At 39.7% G+C, this 21331-nt stretch overlaps 1 protein-coding gene across 1 annotated transcript in view; it reads left to right on the top strand.

Annotated features, from left to right (window-relative positions):
* Positions 1 to 21331, top strand: part of EGFR (epidermal growth factor receptor) — a 172287-nt gene that overhangs the window by 122779 nt on the left and 28177 nt on the right. The window contains exons 8-15 of the mRNA XM_069958394.1: positions 1952 to 2068; positions 3041 to 3173; positions 4912 to 4985; positions 5966 to 6056; positions 7721 to 7917; positions 8606 to 8735; positions 12493 to 12586; positions 19426 to 19583. Coding sequence (XP_069814495.1) covers positions 1952 to 2068; positions 3041 to 3173; positions 4912 to 4985; positions 5966 to 6056; positions 7721 to 7917; positions 8606 to 8735; positions 12493 to 12586; positions 19426 to 19583 — 994 coding nt within the window. The remainder of the gene's footprint in view (positions 1 to 1951; positions 2069 to 3040; positions 3174 to 4911; positions 4986 to 5965; positions 6057 to 7720; positions 7918 to 8605; positions 8736 to 12492; positions 12587 to 19425; positions 19584 to 21331) is intronic.

Genomic DNA, 21331 nt, shown 5'->3' on the forward strand with positions numbered 1-21331 from the left:
AAAATTATATTAGGTTTGGCTTCTAATCCCAAATTATGCCATTAAGCTTCATTTCTTCCTTGGGCAATTTCTTACTTTACCTTACTGACCTCACATTCGTTATATAGTGCACACATAAGTGATACAATCAGTAAGCTGTGTGCCCATGTGGAGCGATACCATTAATCAACCCTTGGACCATTTTGCTTGGATGGTTATTGGCACATTTTCCCTTTTAGAGCTGTAAGCTATGTCTTTACCGCCATTTTTCGAAGTGTTGAACAGCCGTGAAGCAGCCCTGAAGCATCGGGCATTAGACTGTATTTCCTGTACTTAGAAGGACAGGTACTTTATGTGATGCCAAGGCAGTGGTTGAATAAATATGCCCTTGGCTGTTCAAAAAGCTTGCTATAGTAACTATGGCAGCACTAAAACTGTGTTGACAGTACAGAATAAATAACTTTTTTTAAAAATAGAGATGAGCAAACCTAAACTTACCGCATTCTAATAGCAGAATGATTGTAGCTATATTAGTTGGTAGTAGAGATGAGCAAACCTCGAGCATGCTTGAGTTTATCCGAACCCAAGCGTTCGGCATTTGATTAGCGGTGGCTGCTGAAGTTGGATAAAGCCCTAAGGCTATGTGGAAAACATGGATATAGTCATTGGCTGTATCCATGTTTTTCAGACAACCTTAGAGCTTTATCCAACTTCAGCAGCTACCGCTAATCAAATGCTGAATGCTCGGATTCGGATAAACTCGAGCATGCTCAAGGTTCGCTCATCTCTAGTTGGTAGTATTACAGAGAATACATTCGTAAGGCAGCAGTAGCTATTACAGTGAAAAAAAATTTCAAAAAATGTCAGTTCTCAGGCAGGGCATTTAGTTATCTGACACATGTTACAGCATTGAAGCTGTCAGTAACAGATGGGGTTGACTGTTTCGGCGAATTAGTTTTGGAAAATGACACTTTCTCTCAGGACAGCAGTGGACATGGTGAATCAGCGGCGTAAAATTAGGTTTTCTCTCTGAACAGCAGTGGATGTTGGTGGATGAGTGGCATAAAATCAGATTTTCTCCCAGGACAGCAGTGGAAGTTGGTGGATTAGCAGTGTAAAATTATGTTTTTTCCCTGGTTAGCAGTGGACGCTGGATCTACAATTGTTTACTTACGTGTTCTCCATAGACAGCAGTGGACATTGGTGGATCAGCGGGGTACACTTAGGTTTTCTCAGGACAGCAGACACAATTAGCAGAACAGTGACACAATTAGCACAGGGCTACACACTAAACACAGGGAAGTGATGTAACCTGCAAGTGCCTCAGTGGGTCAACTGACAGCTTCTTCAATAAAGCAGACCTGCCTCACTGCAACCAACTCTAAACTGCCCTGCCTTAACCTATAATCTCCCTTTCTCTCTTTCTTTCTTTCTGTCCCTCACACCTCCATCCAGATGCTGCACTATATAGAAGGCAAGTGGCCACTAATAGGGCAGAAATTGAGCAGAAATTACACTCACATAAGGGATTAGGGATAATCCCTTGCTCAAGCCACTGTCCTAAAACACCTAAAAAAATTTTTTACACTGCCACTTTGTTAAAGGTTCTATCCGACATGGCCAAATGTTCAATGGGTTTGGTTCCCTTATCTCTAATAAAAAGTGTACCTGTAAAGTTTTATGAAAAATGAGTACTAACATAAATGACTTTTAATTTGTTTTTAATACCTAAATACCTTTTGGTCACAGAGGTTGGTCACCCAAAGTGGACATATTATAATCTGCCACTGTGTCATAGCCATTTGGTTTGGAGGACTGGCAAAGCTGTAGACTTACCTCACTATCCATTTGGATACTAACATTTTGTTCCTATCAAGCTTTGTGTTTCAAATGCAAACTTATTTTATGCATATTCATTTTTGTGTTCAGAACCACAAATTTAGTAAGATTGGGCTGGATTTGTATGTTACAGACAATTACATAGTGACCGAATTTGGATCGTGTGTTCGGACTTGTAGTCAAAATTCCTATGAGGTGGAGGAACATGGCGTCCGCATCTGTAAGCAGTGTAATGGACCATGTACAGAAGGTAATTTTCCTAAAAAAATTTTACATGAAAATGTTACTATAAGCAGAAATTTTTAAAATCCAGATTTATTCTATTATTGTACTTACCAAACTAGTAGAATATTTACTTTACACAACAAAGAAGCTTTAGATGTGTTTGACCATTCTTTGGTTTCAGGGATTGTCTAAGGTAGAGACCCTGCTTGGAGCACATAAAACACTTGGGGCATGTGTTTTATAAGAAAAAACTTAAATGGGCATTTTAATTTAGAAATACTTTGGACATGCCACAGGTATATGTAAAAAGTTAGAATCAGGCTGAGACCCACCAATAAACAGAACGAGCCAGGAGAAACGTCCTTCTGTTTCATTATAAGTCTATGGTAGTAGAGCAAGCACTACCATATGCTTCTCCCCAATTGTTCTCCTGATCATTCAGGGTCTTCGCAGAGAGACATGTAACATGTCAAAAGTTTTTTCTAAATTACTTGGTTTCAGTTAGATGTTGATCATGGATAGATATAAAAGAATGCTTTTTATTTTTTATTTTGATTTTTTTTTTTTTTCCCTTAGGGATACACTCGTGTTAAAGGGGTTACCCAGTGATAACCTTTTTCTTTCAAATACACTGGTTTCAGAAAGTCATATAGATTTGTAATTTTACTCCTGAGACAGGAACTGTCCAGAGCAGGAAAGGTTTTCTATGGAGATTTGCTGCTGCACTGGACAATTCCTGTCTTGGACAGAGATGTCAGCAGAGAGCACTGTTTCAGACTAAAGAGAAAACAACATTTCATGCCGAACATACAGCACCTGATAAGTATGGGAAGACTTGAGATTTTTAAATAAAAGTAAATTACAAATCTATATAACTTTCTGAAACTGGTTGATTGGAAAAAAAAATTTAGTCGCTGGATAACCCCTTTCCCTTCAGCCAACAATCTAAAAGTTTTGTTTACCTAAATACTTACTATATATGTTTGTTTTGTTCCAGATAAAAATTGTGATGGCATTGGGTTTGGGATTTTAGAAAACGTTTTATCGATAAATGCAACAAACATTGGTTATTTTGAAAACTGTACGAAAGTTACTGGAAGTATAAACATCCTACCATTTGCTGGAAATGGGTAAGTCACATGTCAGTGTGTATAATACATAGAACGAATGACTATGTTTGGAGTTTGATTCTAAAGCCTCTGAAATTCATAGCTATGTAAACTGTTTTCAAGTTCTGCCTAATCTAAATAAACTGCAAGCCGCAAATTTACCATGAATTTCATTATACTAGAGGTGTCCATACACATTAGAAGAAGCCAGGCACATTTGGGCCATATTGGCCATTACAGTAATTGAAATTGGCCATATATAATCAATAACACCAGACTATCATTGTCTCATGGAGTGTAAGCGAGTGCTGATCTGCTAAACTGGCCATTTCTTACAGGGCTTATCATAATTGTGCGGCCAGTGCTAGCAATGTTCGTGCAGACCTCTTACCTCTGATTTTGCAGATAATGTCTCTATATAATAGGGCCTTAAAGAGAAATCAGATGGTGATATCCCCCAGCAGCCCTTTACCTCATGTTGTCAGTGAGGGTATTGATTCTTCTGTGCGTCCCAGTGAAAAAGATATGCAAATCGGAGTGCTTAGGATGGCTGTGGGCATTGTCCGGGCACCTTGAGCACCCCCTTTGACCCGCCCAGCCTGCCCTACCCGCTTCAAATATTCATATAACGGCATAGTGAGTGTTGTCCGGGTGCCTAGAGCACCCCCCTTAGCCTCCCCAGCCCACTTTGCATATTCAAATAAGCATATAATGGCGCTCATATGGATATGCATAGTGGGTGGTGCAGACGGGGCAGGCCGAGGGAGGGTGCTGTGGGCGCACAGACAACGCTCACTATACATATTCATAGGAGCACCGTTATATGCATATTTGAATATGCGAAGCGGACAGGGTGGACGAGGGGGGTTGCTCTAGGCACCCAGACAATGCCCACAGCGCTCCTAAGCACTTTGATTTGCATATATTCTTCAATCAAAATGCTCCAGAATGCCGGGACACACAGAAGAATCAATACCATCACTGAAAACATGAGGTAAAGAGCTGCTGGGGGATATAGTATATAGTATATATATGTAGCAGAGGCCAAGCATGTATGATGCCACTCCTATAAATACTGTACATGATAACTTTGAATCTTGAAATAACTTCTTTAAAGGTTTGTCCAAGGAGAAGAAGACACCTGAAGCCTTCAGATCCCTGGCAGTCACTTTTTGAGATTCCAGGCCTCAAAATTAAGCCTGAGGGTGGGGCTAAGTTCAATCATTGCAAAACTATGCAAATGAAGCATTGTGTGTGGGCGTGTTCTGTGACTTAGCCCCACCCCCACATCTAATAAAGGAGAGGAAAATCAAAGGTTTTAGGGCCAGCTAAAAAAGGCTTTAGCCCTCTTTTGCTTATCAGACAACCCCTTTTATGTCTACATAGAGCTTGCTATGTTGATTTCCTTTTTGGTAACTGTAGTCATTATATAGGCAATGAATATATTGTGAAATAGGAAAAGCTAGCTATCCCACTGCATTATAGGAGCTGTTAGGCATGTGTCTGGCAACAACTGTTTCCAGTATCAAACAGGAGATGTCTGAATGCAGCATGCAACTGAGCGTGAAAAGCTAACTACTTAAAAACCTAGATAACAACAGAAGAGCAATTGTAGAGGCCATGCTACACTATATTGGCAATTAAAAGACCCACTCTCAACCCCATATCCATCTCTGATATCATAGAACCTCAGGACATCTAAGTAGTTTGTGCATCAAATATCTGCACTAACCGAGTCCAAACCCATTGTTGTTTTTAGTGATCCTTATACCAACACTCCAAAAATGGATCCAGCAAGATTGCATCTTCTTAAAACAATCCGAGAAATATCAGGTCAGTTCTCAGTATATGGAAATTTTGATGTTAAATATTTTATGCTATTTGTATACATGTAATTTTACTTCCTTAGGATATGTTCCCACACTGCATTTTTTTCTCAGTATTTTTGCAACCAAAAACAGTAGTGGATTGAAAACACAGAAAGGCTATGTTTACACACTGTTAAAATTGAGTGGATGGCCGTCATTCAATTTCAAATAATTTCTGTTATTTCAAAAACAACGGCCGTAAAACTCCCATTGAACCGAATGTGAGCTGTACTGCAGTAGTCTGTTGCCAGCATTACACAATGTATGAAGCCAAGGCCTCCATTTCTGTACACTGTTTGCATCTGGGTGCCACAGCTCACTAGAGTGCTGCACGTTGGCAGCTAGTCAGTTGGCTTTAAAGGGGTTATCCAGTGCTACAAAAACATGGCCACTTTTGCACCACTCTTGTCTCCAAATTCTGTGGGCTTTGAAACTCTGTTCCATTGAAGTAAATGGAGCTTAATTGCAAAACACCTGAACTGGAGACAAGAGTGGGGCAAAAGTGGCCATGTTTTTGTAGCGCTGGATAACCCTTTTAATAGATTTTCCCTGGAGGCTAACTTTTCTTACATGTAGTAACAACAATGGCCCTTCTAAGAGAAGACTTGCTAGTACTACAGTAGAAAATATTAAATACAGAAGAAGATGGCCAATATACACAGAATATAGAGGATTTTAAATTTGTATCACAGAATAGTAAGTGGGCTGGTCTCCTTAAAGGTGTCATTTGGTGACGGCTATTTCTCTATGACATGCTCACTGTTTTCTAAACATCTGTGGTATCCTCAATTTTTAAACTATTTTTATCCACTGAAATGAGCACTGCAAGTTATACAGAAAGTTATACAGAAAATGTATTTTTTAAATGACCAATTATCATAAAAAATATAAAATGAAATGTACTAAATGTAATAATTATAACTAAATTGCCCCTACTTCATACAGGTTTTTTAATGATCCAGTGGTGGCCAGAAAATTTTACTGATCTGAGTATTTTTGAAAATCTTGACATAATTAGAGGCCGAACTAAACAATAGTAAGTATAGAGTTAAATATAACATTGTTGTATTCTGATATGTCTCCTTCATAAAAAATATGTGTTACACCTAATGTGGATCCTTAGGATCCACATAAATTGGAACACAGAATCTAAAGCATCTTTTGGTTTTAACCTTTAAAGCGACTCTGTACCCACAATCTAACCCCCCAAACCACTTGTACCTTCAGATAGCTGCTTTTATTCCAAGATCTGTCCTGGGGTCCGTTCAGCAGGGGATGCAGTTATTGTCATAAAACACAACTTTTAATCTTGCAGCGCTGTGTCTAACGGTCGGGGCTTACATTTGTATATGCATTAGGCTGGCACACCCTCTCTGTCCTTCCTCCCCACCCTCCTCAGCATTAGGAATGATCCAGGCAGATTGCTTCCTTTTCCTCAGCTGCGTGCATAATGAACATGGGCTGGATCGTTAATACACCTGTGCAAAGCTCAAACAGCAGTAAATGTTCCTGGATCATTCCTAATGATGAGGAGGGTGGGGAGGAAGGACAGAGAGGGTGTGCCAGCCTAATGCATATACAAATCTAAGTCCCGGCCTTTAGACACAGTCGCTTTAAGGGGTATTACCATACATTATGTTATCCCCTATACACAGGATAGGGGATCCAAGCAGATCAGCACTCAGAAATGTTTGACAGCCAAAACAAATAATGAATGGTGCAGTTGCCATGCCGACAGAGTCTGCACCATTTATTCCAGGGACAGTTGTGACCCTGTTTCCATGGAGATCCCTATGTCTCGTTTCCCAGAAATGTCACTAGTTGGAAGCCAGATACTGTACAGCGGCCATAACAGGGCAGGAACAACACCAGACATGAAACAGAATCATAATGATCAAAAACAGGACCGCAGCATAAGCACAGCACAGCAACATAAGGCATGGAAAAAGGTCATTGTCTGGTAGGCTACTGGATTGAGCACTGCTGCACTGATAATGGGTCTAGACAAAGAGATGAAGGGAGATGAAGGTGTAACAGGTACTCTGTGCATCCCAAGGTGAGGTTAACCTCTTACAAGTAAGATGATCTAAAAAGATTGGCCTAGGGCAGGCTAAATGTGGGGGTAGCATGCCTAAGGAATCAAAGCTGTAGTTTAGGACAGCAAAATCCAATTGTATGGCATTGTACATGCTAGTCCTAGTAAATAACAGCTAAAGAAAAAAACTTGAAGAAAACTTGTATTTTGTACCATTATAGTTTTTGTGCCACCTTGTATGCCACATGCATCGTGCTTTTAAAAGTTATTTAGAATTATCAAGCTTGGTGTCTACAGCCATAAATTTGTAGCATCGTTGTATGAAGGAAACACAAGCCTGTTCATTTGTCTGATCTGACACCCATTTTTTTATGGGAACTCAATAGCCACATCTTACAAGCCAACCCACAACTTTTAAGATGCTATAACAATAATGTAGCATCTTATTTTTACATTTGTCTCTTAAAATTCATTGTCAAGAGGAAGTCACATTTTAATAGACCGAGGAATAAATTGTCCTCAACCATTGAAATACATTGGTAAGAAATGACAATCTGGAGTGGTTCAGTACTGAGCAAGCGAAATACATCTTTAGTCCTAAGTTATACAATTAAATTATAAGAGGCACTATTAAAAATGTACCCTTTCTGTCTTTTATATTATAGTGGAAGATATTCACTGGCTGTAACTGGTCTAAACATATCATCACTGGGGTTACGGAATCTCAAAGAAGTTAGTGATGGTGATATTATTATTAAAAATAATATAAACCTCTGCTATGTTGATAAAATAAACTGGACAAGTATATTCAGAACAATCCAACAGAAAAGAATCTTGGAAAACAAAAATCATGAAGAATGTGGTAAGCATCTTTTTGAGTGCTAGTTTTTCTAATACCTATAGAGCAAAGGATGGCACAGTCCAAACCTAATGTTCACCAGTGTAGAAAGAAAATATTACTGTATAGTCAATGATGAAAATAAAGTACTAATGCCTATTATTATAATATATTATTGTATAGGACTTATATTATTATAAATCCTTATTAGAATCAACTCAGTCATAGACTTGCAACGTGCCATATTAAGTCACATTACTTGCTGTTTAGCGGCACACTGCTACATTCATAGAACAGTCGGCAGAGTAGAGATATTACATATATAGGAAGGTAAACCTCCTACTGAATAAGGGTAAGTCTTCATGCAGGGTTGTATCATATGGGCTGCTACTTGTCCAGCATGTTAGCAGATGATAATTACACCTGCACAGGCTGGGGCAGGAAATATCCCCATAAACTGTCCGGGAGCCAGTGCTTACCCTGTGTGCAGCCTGAGAGCATCCCTGACATGTTCTCACTAGGTTCCTGCACAGTGCACATTCTAGTTGATGTCCAAGGCTAGTAGGCTAGAGGCTATGCTTTTATACAGATCATAGAAATATTATCTAGCCAGATTTACAAATGCTGCTACAGTAGATATAAATGTATGACTGTACAGTATACACAATTGAATAGTTTGGTTTGAATATATCAAATGTCGTATGTTTTGCAGTTGCTGATGGAAAGATTTGTGATCCCTTATGTTCTAATGGGTGCTGGGGACCTGGACCCTCATTATGTCTTAACTGTCAAGCAGTTAAACGTGGAAACGAATGTGTAAAATCGTGCAACTTACTTACAGGGTAATTTCTTTATTTTCTTCAATAGATTTTATTATGTGTATTTTTAAGGTAAATGGACATATTAGGAGTCAAACACTACATTGATCACCCTGTAACCTACAGCCTATATGTGACCAGTTGCATGTATGAATGTAGGCCCCCCATTTTTATCATGAAAGGCTTTTTCCTCACTGTGGTTATTGGCACCTTTACTGTCTGCATTTAAAATCCATATAGCAAATCATAAGCCGTTGATATTTTGGATTTTATAGCATAGTTACATGTTTCCAGCATCATCATCATTAATATTTTTATTTTCTGAGTTTGTTACAATAATCTGTTGACGGTTTTTAGTGGTGATTTTCTCAATAGCTTAAAAAACAAACAAACAAAAAAAAAAAACAAGGAAAACTAATAAAATGGTAAAATTTATTGTCAGTCCTACAAACCAATCAGTCTCCTGCTTCCTAAACCAAGCACATCTGCAGCATCACAAGTAAAGTCTCCTATTCCTCCAGAGGGTTCACCCAGGCTTCTCCCCTGCTGCCCTCCTGACAATCCACTAGATGGAGCAGTGCAGCAGTTGCATCAGTGCTAGAAGCATACTTTGTACATTGTTCCTTTAGTCTAGTAGCATAACCCAACTAGGTTGGCACCATACTTATTATCCAGAAGTAAAGCTGGGCAAAAGATTCAGTTCATGGCCATACACCTTCCCTAACCCAAACATTTGCTGTTCATATCTCCCTGGAGGTTTATCTCTTAGAGAATAGAAGGGATGTGATGGACAATTAAAATCCAACATGATTGATCCTTCTTTCCCTGGACAACATCTAATGGTGAAAAATTGGAAGGCCTCTTATACATTGGAGAGTTGGCTGAACCTGTTAAAATCAGTTGATTTGGGTGATTTTTTACTTAGGCTAGGTTCACACTGCATATTTGCAATCCGTTTTTTTCATCCTTTTTTTTGCAAAAAAAAACGGATAAAAAACGCATGAGAAAAACAGATGCATTTTTGTGCATCCGTTTTGATCCGTTTTTCTATTGACTTCCATTGTAAAAAAAAAAGGCATCAAAAGATTCAAAACGATCCGTTTTTTTTTACAGACACAAAAGTAGTGTCAGCTACGTTTTTGTGACCGTCGAAAAAAAACGGATCAGTTTTTTTTACAATTGAAGTCAATGGAAAAACGGATCAAAACAGATGCACACAAATGCATCAGTTTTTTTTTCATCCGAAAAAAAACGGATTGCAAAAACGCAGTGTTAACCTAGCCTTAAGTGTATGGGTCCTAGCTCAGGACCCAGCCTATCCATTCGCTCTTCCTTTTATATACTGTGAGAGGAGCATCCAGGAGGACAAATATACAGCTATTCAGACACCAAAGATTAAAACATCCTATAATATTCGTCCGTTCTGGGACCAAATATACTCCCTACTGTGCAAGGTGCTTCGATATTCATGGGGACACGATGGGGACCTGAAGTAGCATTACTCCATCTGAATTTGACTCATATGAGTTCTCACGACTTATCAATTACTATGCATATACTTACGGTAGCTAAGTCCAAACTAGCACAGAAATGGAAATGCTCGGACACCCCTGTGTTCATGGAAATTGTGCATGCTGTCCAACTTAATTGCTCTATGGAAATGGCAATAAGGGATAAAGTAGGATCGAATCATGCCCTGGACAAATGTTGGGATAAGTGGAAATCGTACTATGCTTTGTTTAATTCTAACCCTCTTACCCCCGCTATCTGAGTTGTGCTTTTGTATACACACAATTGTCGGAACTGGTGCAAAATACATGGGAATGTGTTGAACCAGTGCGTTTCAGTGCTGTTGTGCCTTATTACCATACTCGTATTTACTGGGATATGACTTGCCATCAAGGTTTGTATAGGTTTCCTTCGTTTGGTGTTTTGTTTGTTACGTTTCTAGCTGTAATATCAGCTAGACCCTTTAGGGGTGCGGTTGGGTCACCTTCGATCTCGCTTTCAAGTGTCCCTTCTCTCTTGACATATAAAGATTCCCATATTAATGCAATGTTATTTGTGTTTTGCTATTGCTATTGCATGCCCATTGTTTATGGGCGCTTGGAGCGTCCCAGCTGTGCCTAATTGTTATTTTTGAAAAAAATGTCAATAAAAAATAAGTTTTAAAAAAAACATCATATAATATGAACACTTATAAATACATTGCAAATGCAAAAACTTACATTTATTCATGTGTATGCAAAGATCATCCTGTAACCTACACGTGAAAGGTCTCCAATACCATATGCCTACAGTATGTAGTCCTGCACTGTATTTTTAGTCACTAATACATAGAGATACCGGAGCTATTCTAAAGGAAGTTTTTTCCATTCTGCATTCAGTTTTTCCTGTGTAATCGCACAGACATTACAAATCCCTCTCTGCACACTTTGTAATTAGAACAGTAATTTTAGCTCCCCGACTTGCGTAATACCTGGATGAAGTTACAGAAAAATGGGCCTTGTTTTTCAAAACAAGCAGAAAACCCCAAATGAATTGAGCACTCTCCATTGCCCTAAAACTGCCTTTAATCTTCTTCTTAGCCAGACCTTTAGCTTTCCTGGAAAACTAGCTTTCCGTGACATCGCAAGATTTATCAAATACATACAAAAATAATTGAACAGCAGGTTTTCTGTTTCATATGGGCTTACAATCCCTAATCTCTTCATACGGTTTCCATCCTATGAAAATATAACCGGCAACCTTCTTTTCTATCAATTAAAAAGATATGTAGCAAATAAGACATGGCCTCAATACAGTCTGACATCATTTTCATATAGAATAGATTTTTTTCATTATATCAGGTTATTTTATGATAATGTATAATTATTTCTTTATTATTATTATTATTGCTGTTTAATTTAATAAAAAAAATGTTATTGGCATTGTTCCATTGTTATTGTTTTTTAATTGGCTTAAATTTCCTGTTTTATACCACCATTATATTATTATTCTACTCTTAGAACTAGTAGAGGAGTAGCGCTGCACTGGAAAGGCTAAGGACTCTTGTATATGTACACTTCAGTGTGAATAAAACAATAGGGCCCTATTACACGGAGCGGTAATCTGCAGAATCAGGCCGATTCGGCAGATCATCACTCTGTGTAATAAAGACGATGATCTGTTGATGACAACAGACATGATCCCTGATGTCCTGCTAGCTTCGCCCACTCCCTGCAGTCTCTGAAGTGACAGACCGCTCGGCCAATCACTGTCCACGACACTGTCCGGGGATTGGCTGAGCGGTCAGTCACTTCAGACACTGCAGGGAGTGGGCTGAAGCTAGCAGGATGTCTAGGAGCACTGAGAGGTATGTATAACTTTATTATTTTAACTTATTAGGGCAGGGGCTGCACAGACATGGCTAACAATATTGAGCCGTGTATGGGCTCAATAAGCGAGCGCCGATCTAGCAGATCGGCACTCATTTACAGTATTGTGTAATAGCACCCTTACTCTCAGACCACCATCCCTAAGCGATACATAGTATTCCCAATTCCCTGTACTTTTGAGTCCCTTTTTACCTCAGTTTACACCTGTTCTTTCCAATGAAATTAACAATATTTGCACAAATATTAAAGTATAGGATCTTTGTCTATTTTGAAAGTCTTGTTCAAATCATGTCACCTTGGTGCTGTTTTCTAAAACTAATCTACAGAAGCTGCACAAAGCATGTATGATTTAGCTATGCAATTTTGGAGAACCTAAACCTAACACTGACACGTTCTCTTTGTAGTGAGCCAAGAGAATACATTGAAAATGGTGAAAAATGTTTTCCATGCCACCCTGAGTGTCTGCAGATGAACAAAACCTCTACCTGCAGTGGACCAGTGAGTATATTATATGCTAGTATAGAATAAATGTATCTTTCAGTCGCAGGTTACTTCCTAGATCACAGATGTGTACCTTTCTATATAATGCCTTAGATTAACTAACACTGAGAAATTCTTGGACAGTCACAACGTTCACATGTGACAGATTTATCACAGTAAATGTGGCTAATAAATCTGGTTGTAATTCTGGCAGTTGGCACCAGACTGTGTTCACTGCTCCTTCTTCCCCCCTGTCTGCAGTGGGCTCCCTGCTCTAGGTGCTCTCCCTTTGCTTCCACCATGTCTGCAGTTCCTGGTCTTCCCCTCTAGGGGCTATGTGTGCACACTGGATGCAATTTGAAGGGCAATTTGAATGTGTGCTTCTCTAATGTGTCCTCCACCTGTCTCTTTCTGGCACAACCTTAGGCTTCCCTACCCACTCACCTGTGCCTGAGCAATAATGTAGGCTAGCCTTTACCTATACTGGGACCACTCTTTAAAGAGGACCTGTCACCCCCCCGTGCCATGGTGACAGGCTCCCGACCCCCTGTTAGATCCCCCTATACTCACGTGATCCCGCCGGGTCTCGCTTCCTGAGCCGGTCGGGTCACGGAGATTTCAGCGCCCGAAGCCCGGCGCCCGTGCTGAGAGATGAGTCCGATGCCCATAGAGAATGACGGAGCATCGGACTCCCCATTCATTCTCTATGGGCATCTGACTCTGCTGTCAGCGCGTGCGCCGGGCTTCGGGCGATGATATCTCCGTGACCCGACCGGCTCAGGAAGCAGGACCCGGCGGGATCACGTGAGTATAGGGGGATCTAACAGGGGGTCAGGAGCCTGTCACCCTGGCGCGGGGGGTGACAGGTGTCCTTTAAGTAGCCACCTGGTATTTTCTAGCAGAAGACGTGAGTCCACACCTATTGGGGTGTTACACTGGTGTATCTGAAGACTGTCTAGTCTTAGGATACAAACCCACACACCGTATACGCAGTGTATTTACTGCTGCGATACGCAGCAAATACACAGCAAATACACAGCAGATTAGATCTAAATAACTGAACACAGTATCAAATCTGCTGCTGTGTATACGGTGTGTGAGTTTGTACCCTTAAGTTTACACCAATAATTAGTTGGCTTGCTTCAAACAAGAATTGTGTGCCAAAATGTTGGTGCCTGTTTTTTAGGCCTGATTTTAGGCCATGCCTACTTTTACCAAGGTCACATCACCTTCTACAAAGGACAGACACCTTTTGTCGGACTGGAAGAAGAGTGTAAAGAAAACGTGTCTAAAACTCATAATGCAACTTATGTAAGCCATTTCTGACATGAATCCTGGGTCATTTCCTCCCAAATCATTTCTGTATTTTGTAATAGTGAAAATATCTTGTCGGTGTCTATTTAAAAGCAATCACTATTTTTTAATACATTAGCTAAATTGTAAATAAAAAAAAATTGTATAAAAACAAAGTGGAAGAGAAAATCCCTATCTATAAGGATGTGCAGATCCTCTGGAGTCTCAAGCTGGTAGTGCCACCTGTTATTAAAGGGATTGGTTAAAACTAGCAAAACATGGCTGCTTTCTTATAGAACACAGAGCCCAATCAGTCTATGGGCTGTGTTTTGTACTGCAGACCCTATACAGTATATGGCTGAAATGTAATACTAGATATGGGCAGGAGTGGCGCAGTTTCTCTAAGAAATCAGCCACGTTTTTCTAATCTCAAACATGGGCATGAGTGGAGATTATTCTAAAACTGAGTAGTTGGTTTTATGTTTCTTTACAAGGTCATGTAAACTTTAAGTCTGGCCCACTGTATTAGATTATATTGTATATTTTGTACTTTGGTGACCTGATGGTAAGTATGCTTATGCCAAAGGTGAAATGAATGATTCCTTCTGCATGCACAAAAATGAGCAAATCTGAAAATTTCTGGGAAGTTAAACTTCCTGTCTTGTGGGGTGAAAAAAGTAAAAAGACGGGTAACTGTTTTTGATTACTTTTCTATTTTCTTTGCAAATATTATTTCACATCTGGCTTCAATCGGACTAAGCTAAGAGAAGTCAGTCGGAGGAGGAGGGTTCAATAATGCATTAGGCTGTTTATTTGTATAGGCACCACTGTTCCTCTGAAGACACACATTGCACATTCTAGGCTTTGGGACTTTCCATAGCTCTCTTATCACATAAGTGTGAATCTAATTGAATTACCCCAACACCCCGCCCCCCCCCCCCCCCCCCCCCCCAAAAAAAAAAAAAGGGTTAAGGTCTGGGAAAGAAATGAAATGAAAGACGACAGCCTTATTGTATGAAAGCAATCATGATTTGAATAATTCAAACCATATACTAATGTGGCTGCTGTCATTTCACATTTCACCCATATGATGAAAATGTCTGAGATGCTGCTGGCTGGTAGTTATAGTAAGAACTGCCTCCTTCTGCTGCAACATTGTAACTCTGCTACTTTGTGCTTTTTTTGGGGAAATAAGTTTATTACTGGTAAAAGGGAAAGTGGGTAGCCCTTCTGGGATCATTTGAAAAAGTAAAATAGTCCTACTCTGGCTACTAGCAGAATGGAGTTTTATGGCTACAGAGGGAAGGGGAGCTATTGATACTACTGAGAAAGAAGGGCAATGCTTTGACTGCTAGGGAAAATGTTAAATGATGAGAAGATGCACTTCAGTGATTCATGGGCAAAATAGGGAGGCCCTGTCCCGACTGCTGGGTGAAAGCACTGCTTTGACTACAGGGAAAATTAGGAATTCCTGTTGTGGGAGATGGTGTTGGCCTTTCTTATAATTATGGCTTTTGAGAGCTCTCCTGTATATCTCTGGGGACAGGTGACACTGCTGTTTGAAGGAGTATAGCTGCACCAAATGGAGTACAGCTCTTCTATGTCCCCTGTGGGAGGGAACAAGTATTTGGTTGTGGTGCAAGAAACAATATTAGGAAATATTCTCAGAGCATATGACTGAGCACTGTTGCAGCCCAATAAACAGATGTATTCTACAATACTTAGAATTCTGACAAAATTCTCTTTAATTGTTTATATATGATTGTTTTACTATCAGGATTAGAGATAAGGGAATTGAACTTCACAAACTAAGTTTTGTTACGAACTTTGCAAAATGTTTGGTTTTAAACCCAACTTTTAGTAAAATTTATGACAAACCTGGTCTAAGATGGTGGCCACCCCATTTAATACACATAGAAAACAGAATAAAGGATATACTCACCTGTCCAAGCTACCCTGGTGTCCCCCTACAGCTCTTTTGTGTTCCCCGCTGATCGCAGCAACCCCCAGCCCACTCAGCCATTCACTGACTGAGACAGGACAACACCACGGCAAGTGATTGGCTGAATGGGCTGTCACACCTGAGATGAGAGTGACAGCCCACTCAGCCAATCACTGACTGACAGACAGCTGCGGCCAGTGCTTGGCTGAGCGGGCTGTCACTCTTGTCTCAGTCAGGAAGTGGAGGCAGCTGTGATCAGTGGGAAACACTGGGGGAGTGCGGACAGGTAAGTATTGATACCAATCATTTAACTGTTTTATTGCGGTATGTTTAACCCCTTAGTGACACAGGGTGTGCATGTACGCCTTGGCTTTGCTAGGGGAGTTCTGAGGGGGGCTTGGGGACTTCTGGTTAGTATGTAAAAAAAAATTAATAATAAAAAATCCCCTCCGCTAATAAAAGTCTGAATCACCCCCCTTTTCCAATTTTTAAATAAAAATAAATAAATAAACATATTTGGTATTGCCGTGTGCGTAAACGCCATAATTATTAAATTATCACATTCTTGATCTCGCATGGTAAATAGCGTAAACACAAAAAAATTCCAAAGTGCCAAATTTTAATAAAAAGGGATCAAAAAGTCGCATATACGCAAACAAGGCACCAATAGAAAGTAAAGTTAATGGCGCAAAAAATTACACCTCACATAGCCCCATAAGCAAAAAAAATAAAAGCGTTACAAGCATGGTCAAAGTACTTTAAAAAAAAAGTTGTAATTTTTTAAAAGCCATCAAATAAAATAAAGGTTACACAAGTTACATATCGCTGTAATTGTACAGACTTGAGAAACATGTATAACATGTCAGTTTTAGGCTATGTTCACGCAACGTTTTTTCATCTTTGTTTAAAATGACGTCCGTCATTTTGAGTCTAAATTAACGGACGTTATTTAGCTGCCTGACCTCCCCTTAGTGCACTGACGGGTGTTTGCACATTATTATAGTTATTATTACATATATAGTTTGGTTACTAATCGGCCGTTGGATGGGGCTTAATTGAAAAGTCCATCGAATTTAGCAAAAACGGAGACAGAACGCTGACAAAAGGAAAACTGTGTGTGAACTACAAATAAAAAACGTCCGCTGTTTGCAAAAGACGTTCGAAAATAATGATCATGTACATTATTTTGATGCCTGCGGCAAAAACGTCCGTTATTCAATACGCTGTGCGCATTGGACGTCTGTCTTCCCATTGACTTCAATGCATTGCATTGCAGTCAGTTAAATCTTGGTAAAAACAGACGTTATTTTAATTATGAAAATCGGCCGCATTTTTAATATTTTTGACGTTGTGTGAACATAGCCACACCCTGTTTTTACATGTTTATTTTATAATTTTTTTCCTGGTTTCCCAGCATATTGTATGTAAAAATAAAGCCTGTCATTGCAAAGTACATTTATTATGTCAAACAATAAGGGCTCATGTGGGTCTCTAGGTGGAATATGCAAGCGCTATGGCCTTTTAAGCACAAGGAGGAAAAAATGAAAGCGCAAAAATAAAAATTGTCTGTCTTTAAAGGGTTAAGGTTTATTTTGAACAAACCTGAACTTTTCTTTAACATTTGGCAAACCCAGCCGAACTGAACTTTTAAAAGTTTGCTCCTCAGGATGTAAATATTATAATAGAGCTCATCATATAACCTTGATTAACCACAATAAGAAACCTTGCATTATTCAACACATTCAACAACCTTCTGTTGTCTGTCCTGGAAGCAGTCACCCAATTGCTTTCTGAGTGTTTTCTCGGAAGTTGATAAGGCAGTAGTGCTCATCAATGGGAAGTATTAAATCAGGACAGGAACTGGATAGTATTACATACGGCCTCAAATAGAGCACAGTTTTAAACTTGAACTTAAGGCTGAAGACAAACATCTGGACAAATATGAACCACCAGATGTTTAAAGCATTATCCGTATTGCAATGTGCCAGATCATGGCCAGCAGTATTAACCACTTCAGACTTTTACTTAGCATTACTTCATGATAGGATTTAGCAATTTGCATTTTTTTTTAAAATAAAACTAATCTTATAAACAAATAGTAAGCATAAAGAGTGGGCAATTCCACCTAAAGTTTACCAATCAATACATAAAAAGGTAAAAAAGGTAATTTCTACATTATGTATATTAGATGTTGTGGTTTCAGAAATGCTTCCTAATCTGTATATTTTGCATCTTTTTCCCATATGCAACCAAATTACACAGTCAAAAGTAATGTCTAAATATCCTAAAATGCCCAGATGTGGTGATTGCAAGAAATCATAAATTACAGTAATAAAATGATGAATGTTTTTAGCATATATGCTTGGCAGATTGTTAGACATAATTATTAAGTGTTACCATCATGAGCAGCTGTGAATAATGACTCCTATTGTCAATAAGAAATGTGGGCAGTATTTCAGAATGGACCTGTTAGCTTCCGTCCCACAGTCGGTGTGCCAAGAATTCTTAAGGTAGTGACATAAATGTGCCCTCAAATATAAAATGCCAGCCACTGTACGCCTGGATATAGTGACAGCCAGCTCCCCCAGCAAAATTCATCTTCTTGTCCTGCAGGATGAAACCTACATGAGAAGGCAGAGGTTTCACTGGCAAAGGCTGTGGGCAATGCTGCCACCTGTTGGCTGCACTTGATATATATTCTAAATACAGCCTAATGACCAAAAAAACCACCAAACTGGACTTGATAAGGCAGAAACCTGCCTCACTGTAAAAAGGGATGTCCAATATAGTAGGTTACAAACCAATCTAGTAACCTTTCCCTGCATCATATCTGTAATAATTGTGCATGGTCTCGTCCTGATATTGAGCTAGAGATATGCTGCATACTGGTGACCAGTCAGAATCTCCCTCTATCGATTTTACAGCTAGACCCTGTCAGCAGACACAGTGGGAGAGATACTGCAGTTCTTCCCTCCTCCTTGTCTATTTTTAAACTCACTAGATTGGCTACTAAGTATATACAGTAGGCAGAGAAGAAAGGCTAAAGGCTTCTGTAAGTTGTGAAAGATAGGAGTTTCCCTACCAAAGTAAGCTATGGCATATTACTGGGACCTCCATTATCCCTATTAGAACTAGCAAAACTTTGCTTTTGTTCTTAAAGGGGTATTCTGGGGTAAACTGCTTTTAGAGCAGAGTGGTGGTCAGTAACCAAGACAACCAACTGTCGACAATGGGATAAAAAAAAGCAGCATATCAGGAGAAGGAGGCAACTTTGTGAAATTGATGTATTTGTAATTTGATAATTAGAAAGGAAGTACTAAATGGCCAGACTAGATTGACCAAGTGGTCGTTTCCTGACGGCAATCTTCTATGTTCCTATGTAAAAATATATAACTTGATGAGTCTTGGCTAGAGTAAGTTTAGCTATGTTAGTTGAGATGAGAATACTCCATTTAAGCAATAGACACAGCAATGCACAGTGTCACCACCACATCTCTATGCCTGTGGCACTTACAATACCACCACCACAAATGAAGGTTACCACTGGTCTCTTCTCCAGAGGAGGTCTAGGTTCTTTTAGTATCTGCAGTATTTCATTCTTTCTATTTGATGTTTTTTATAGAATGCATCCCAGTGCACAAAATGCGCCCATTACATTGATGAAGAAAACTGTGTGAAGAACTGCCTTCCTGCCTATTATGGTGACAGTAATAACTTATATCCTAAATATCCTGATGAGGCTGGAGTTTGTCAGTTCTGTAGCCCAGAATGCAAGACAGGGTAAGTAAACAGAACATGCTACTGTCTGGCCAGGGAAGCACACTCGTTAATTAAGGAACATCATTATTATTACCAATATTACCCTTTACTGATTCATTCTTTTAGTAGAAATATTGCAATTTAAAGGCAATGTACATCCCCAAAAAACCTATGCTACTGCCCCAATGCATCTAACATGAAAAATGAATCAACGTTGCATCATAGAGTTTACAGTTCTGAAGTTCAGTAACATCCAATATGGTTACTATTACAGTTAACTCAGGGATTTGACTGAGCCTTTAAGGACTCCTAGAAGTCAATAGTGCCTAGTTATCCAATGGCACAAAGTTCTTCTCATGTATCTCTACACTATTGGGCAGATTGTAGCTAACAATGGCATCCCCTGTGTTACATTTACTGGTTAATTATTATAGCAGGAAATGCCATATCCATAGACTGATGCCTGTGGGCCCAGAAACCACCCTTCCCCCAAAGAAGTTTCTCGTATTATAACAACTGCATGTGATAAGTGTGGGCCCTGTTACAGATTTTACATTGAGGCCCAACAGCTTCAGGTTACACTTCTAAACATTTGTTCTCGCTAGCTATGTGCTAACATAAACCAGCAGTACATTTTGGGATTATGGGCTATACTACTACATTAGCTCTGCTATGGTAATAAGGCAGGTTTATCATAGGTGCGTATGAGAATAAATTCACACCACTTTATGACTTTTGGTTTTGCTGCCATCTACTGAACTCTTAATACTTAAGGCTATGTTCCCACTACGTATGAGACCGGCCGTTCCGTGACCCCGGCCAGGCCACGGAACGGCCGGTCTCTGCCCTGATCATCCCGGCCAGTACTTAAGTACCGGCCGGATGTTTCCGGACGCAGTGCTCTGATGCGGGCGCATCAGCGCATGCCCCCATTAGAGCTTCCCATAGCACACAGTGAAGCGAGCGGCCGGAGCCGCTTGCTTCACTGTGTGAACTAACAGTGTTTCCTGTGGCCGCAATTCATTGAACTGCGGCCGCAGAAAACTTACATGTCAATTCTTTGTGGCGCTGCACGGGATCCCGGCCGGAGCATATACGATGTGTATATGCTCCGGCCGGGATCCCATTGAAGCCTAGGCACTGTTCCACTCCGCAGAAAGTACGGCCGTTGTTGCCGTACTTTTGCGTAGTGTGAACATAGCCTAAAATATGTATTTTCACCTAAAATGGATAGTTATCCATAATAACTTCAATAAATGATATTAATACTAGAAGAATTGATGGAGAAACAACTAGTCTTTAATACTCCCTTCTTGCAAAGTATGAATAAGCAAAGCTTATGGAAATTGTGTCCCAGTGTAGTGGTTTGTGATAGCAAGAACTAATACCAGCATGGTGACAAATTTTTGCGGTTCACCTACAGTATGACGCCCGGCGGTCTAATGCACACCTTTGGACTCATTCACATGTCTGCAAAAAGTAGCCACATTTGCGTATCCGCAGTTTTTTCACACGTCCGCAATGTTTGTCCCTGAATTTGCTTTTCGCAAAAAAAAAAAATAGGACATGTTGTGCAGATGGCAATTGAAACACATTTCCCCATAGAAATCCACTAGAGCCTCCACGATTAGCAAACTGTCTGCAAAAAATGTTGACCGCAACTAGTTCAAAACACTACAATTTCTTGGTATCAGCAAAAAAACATGGATACTACTCTTTTGCCTCCCTTTTTTCTTCCATTCCAGCTCTTTATTCTAGAACTTGGCACG

The sequence above is a fragment of the Dendropsophus ebraccatus genome, chromosome 2, assembly GCF_027789765.1.
Source record: "Dendropsophus ebraccatus isolate aDenEbr1 chromosome 2, aDenEbr1.pat, whole genome shotgun sequence".
NCBI lineage: Eukaryota > Metazoa > Chordata > Amphibia > Anura > Hylidae > Dendropsophus > Dendropsophus ebraccatus.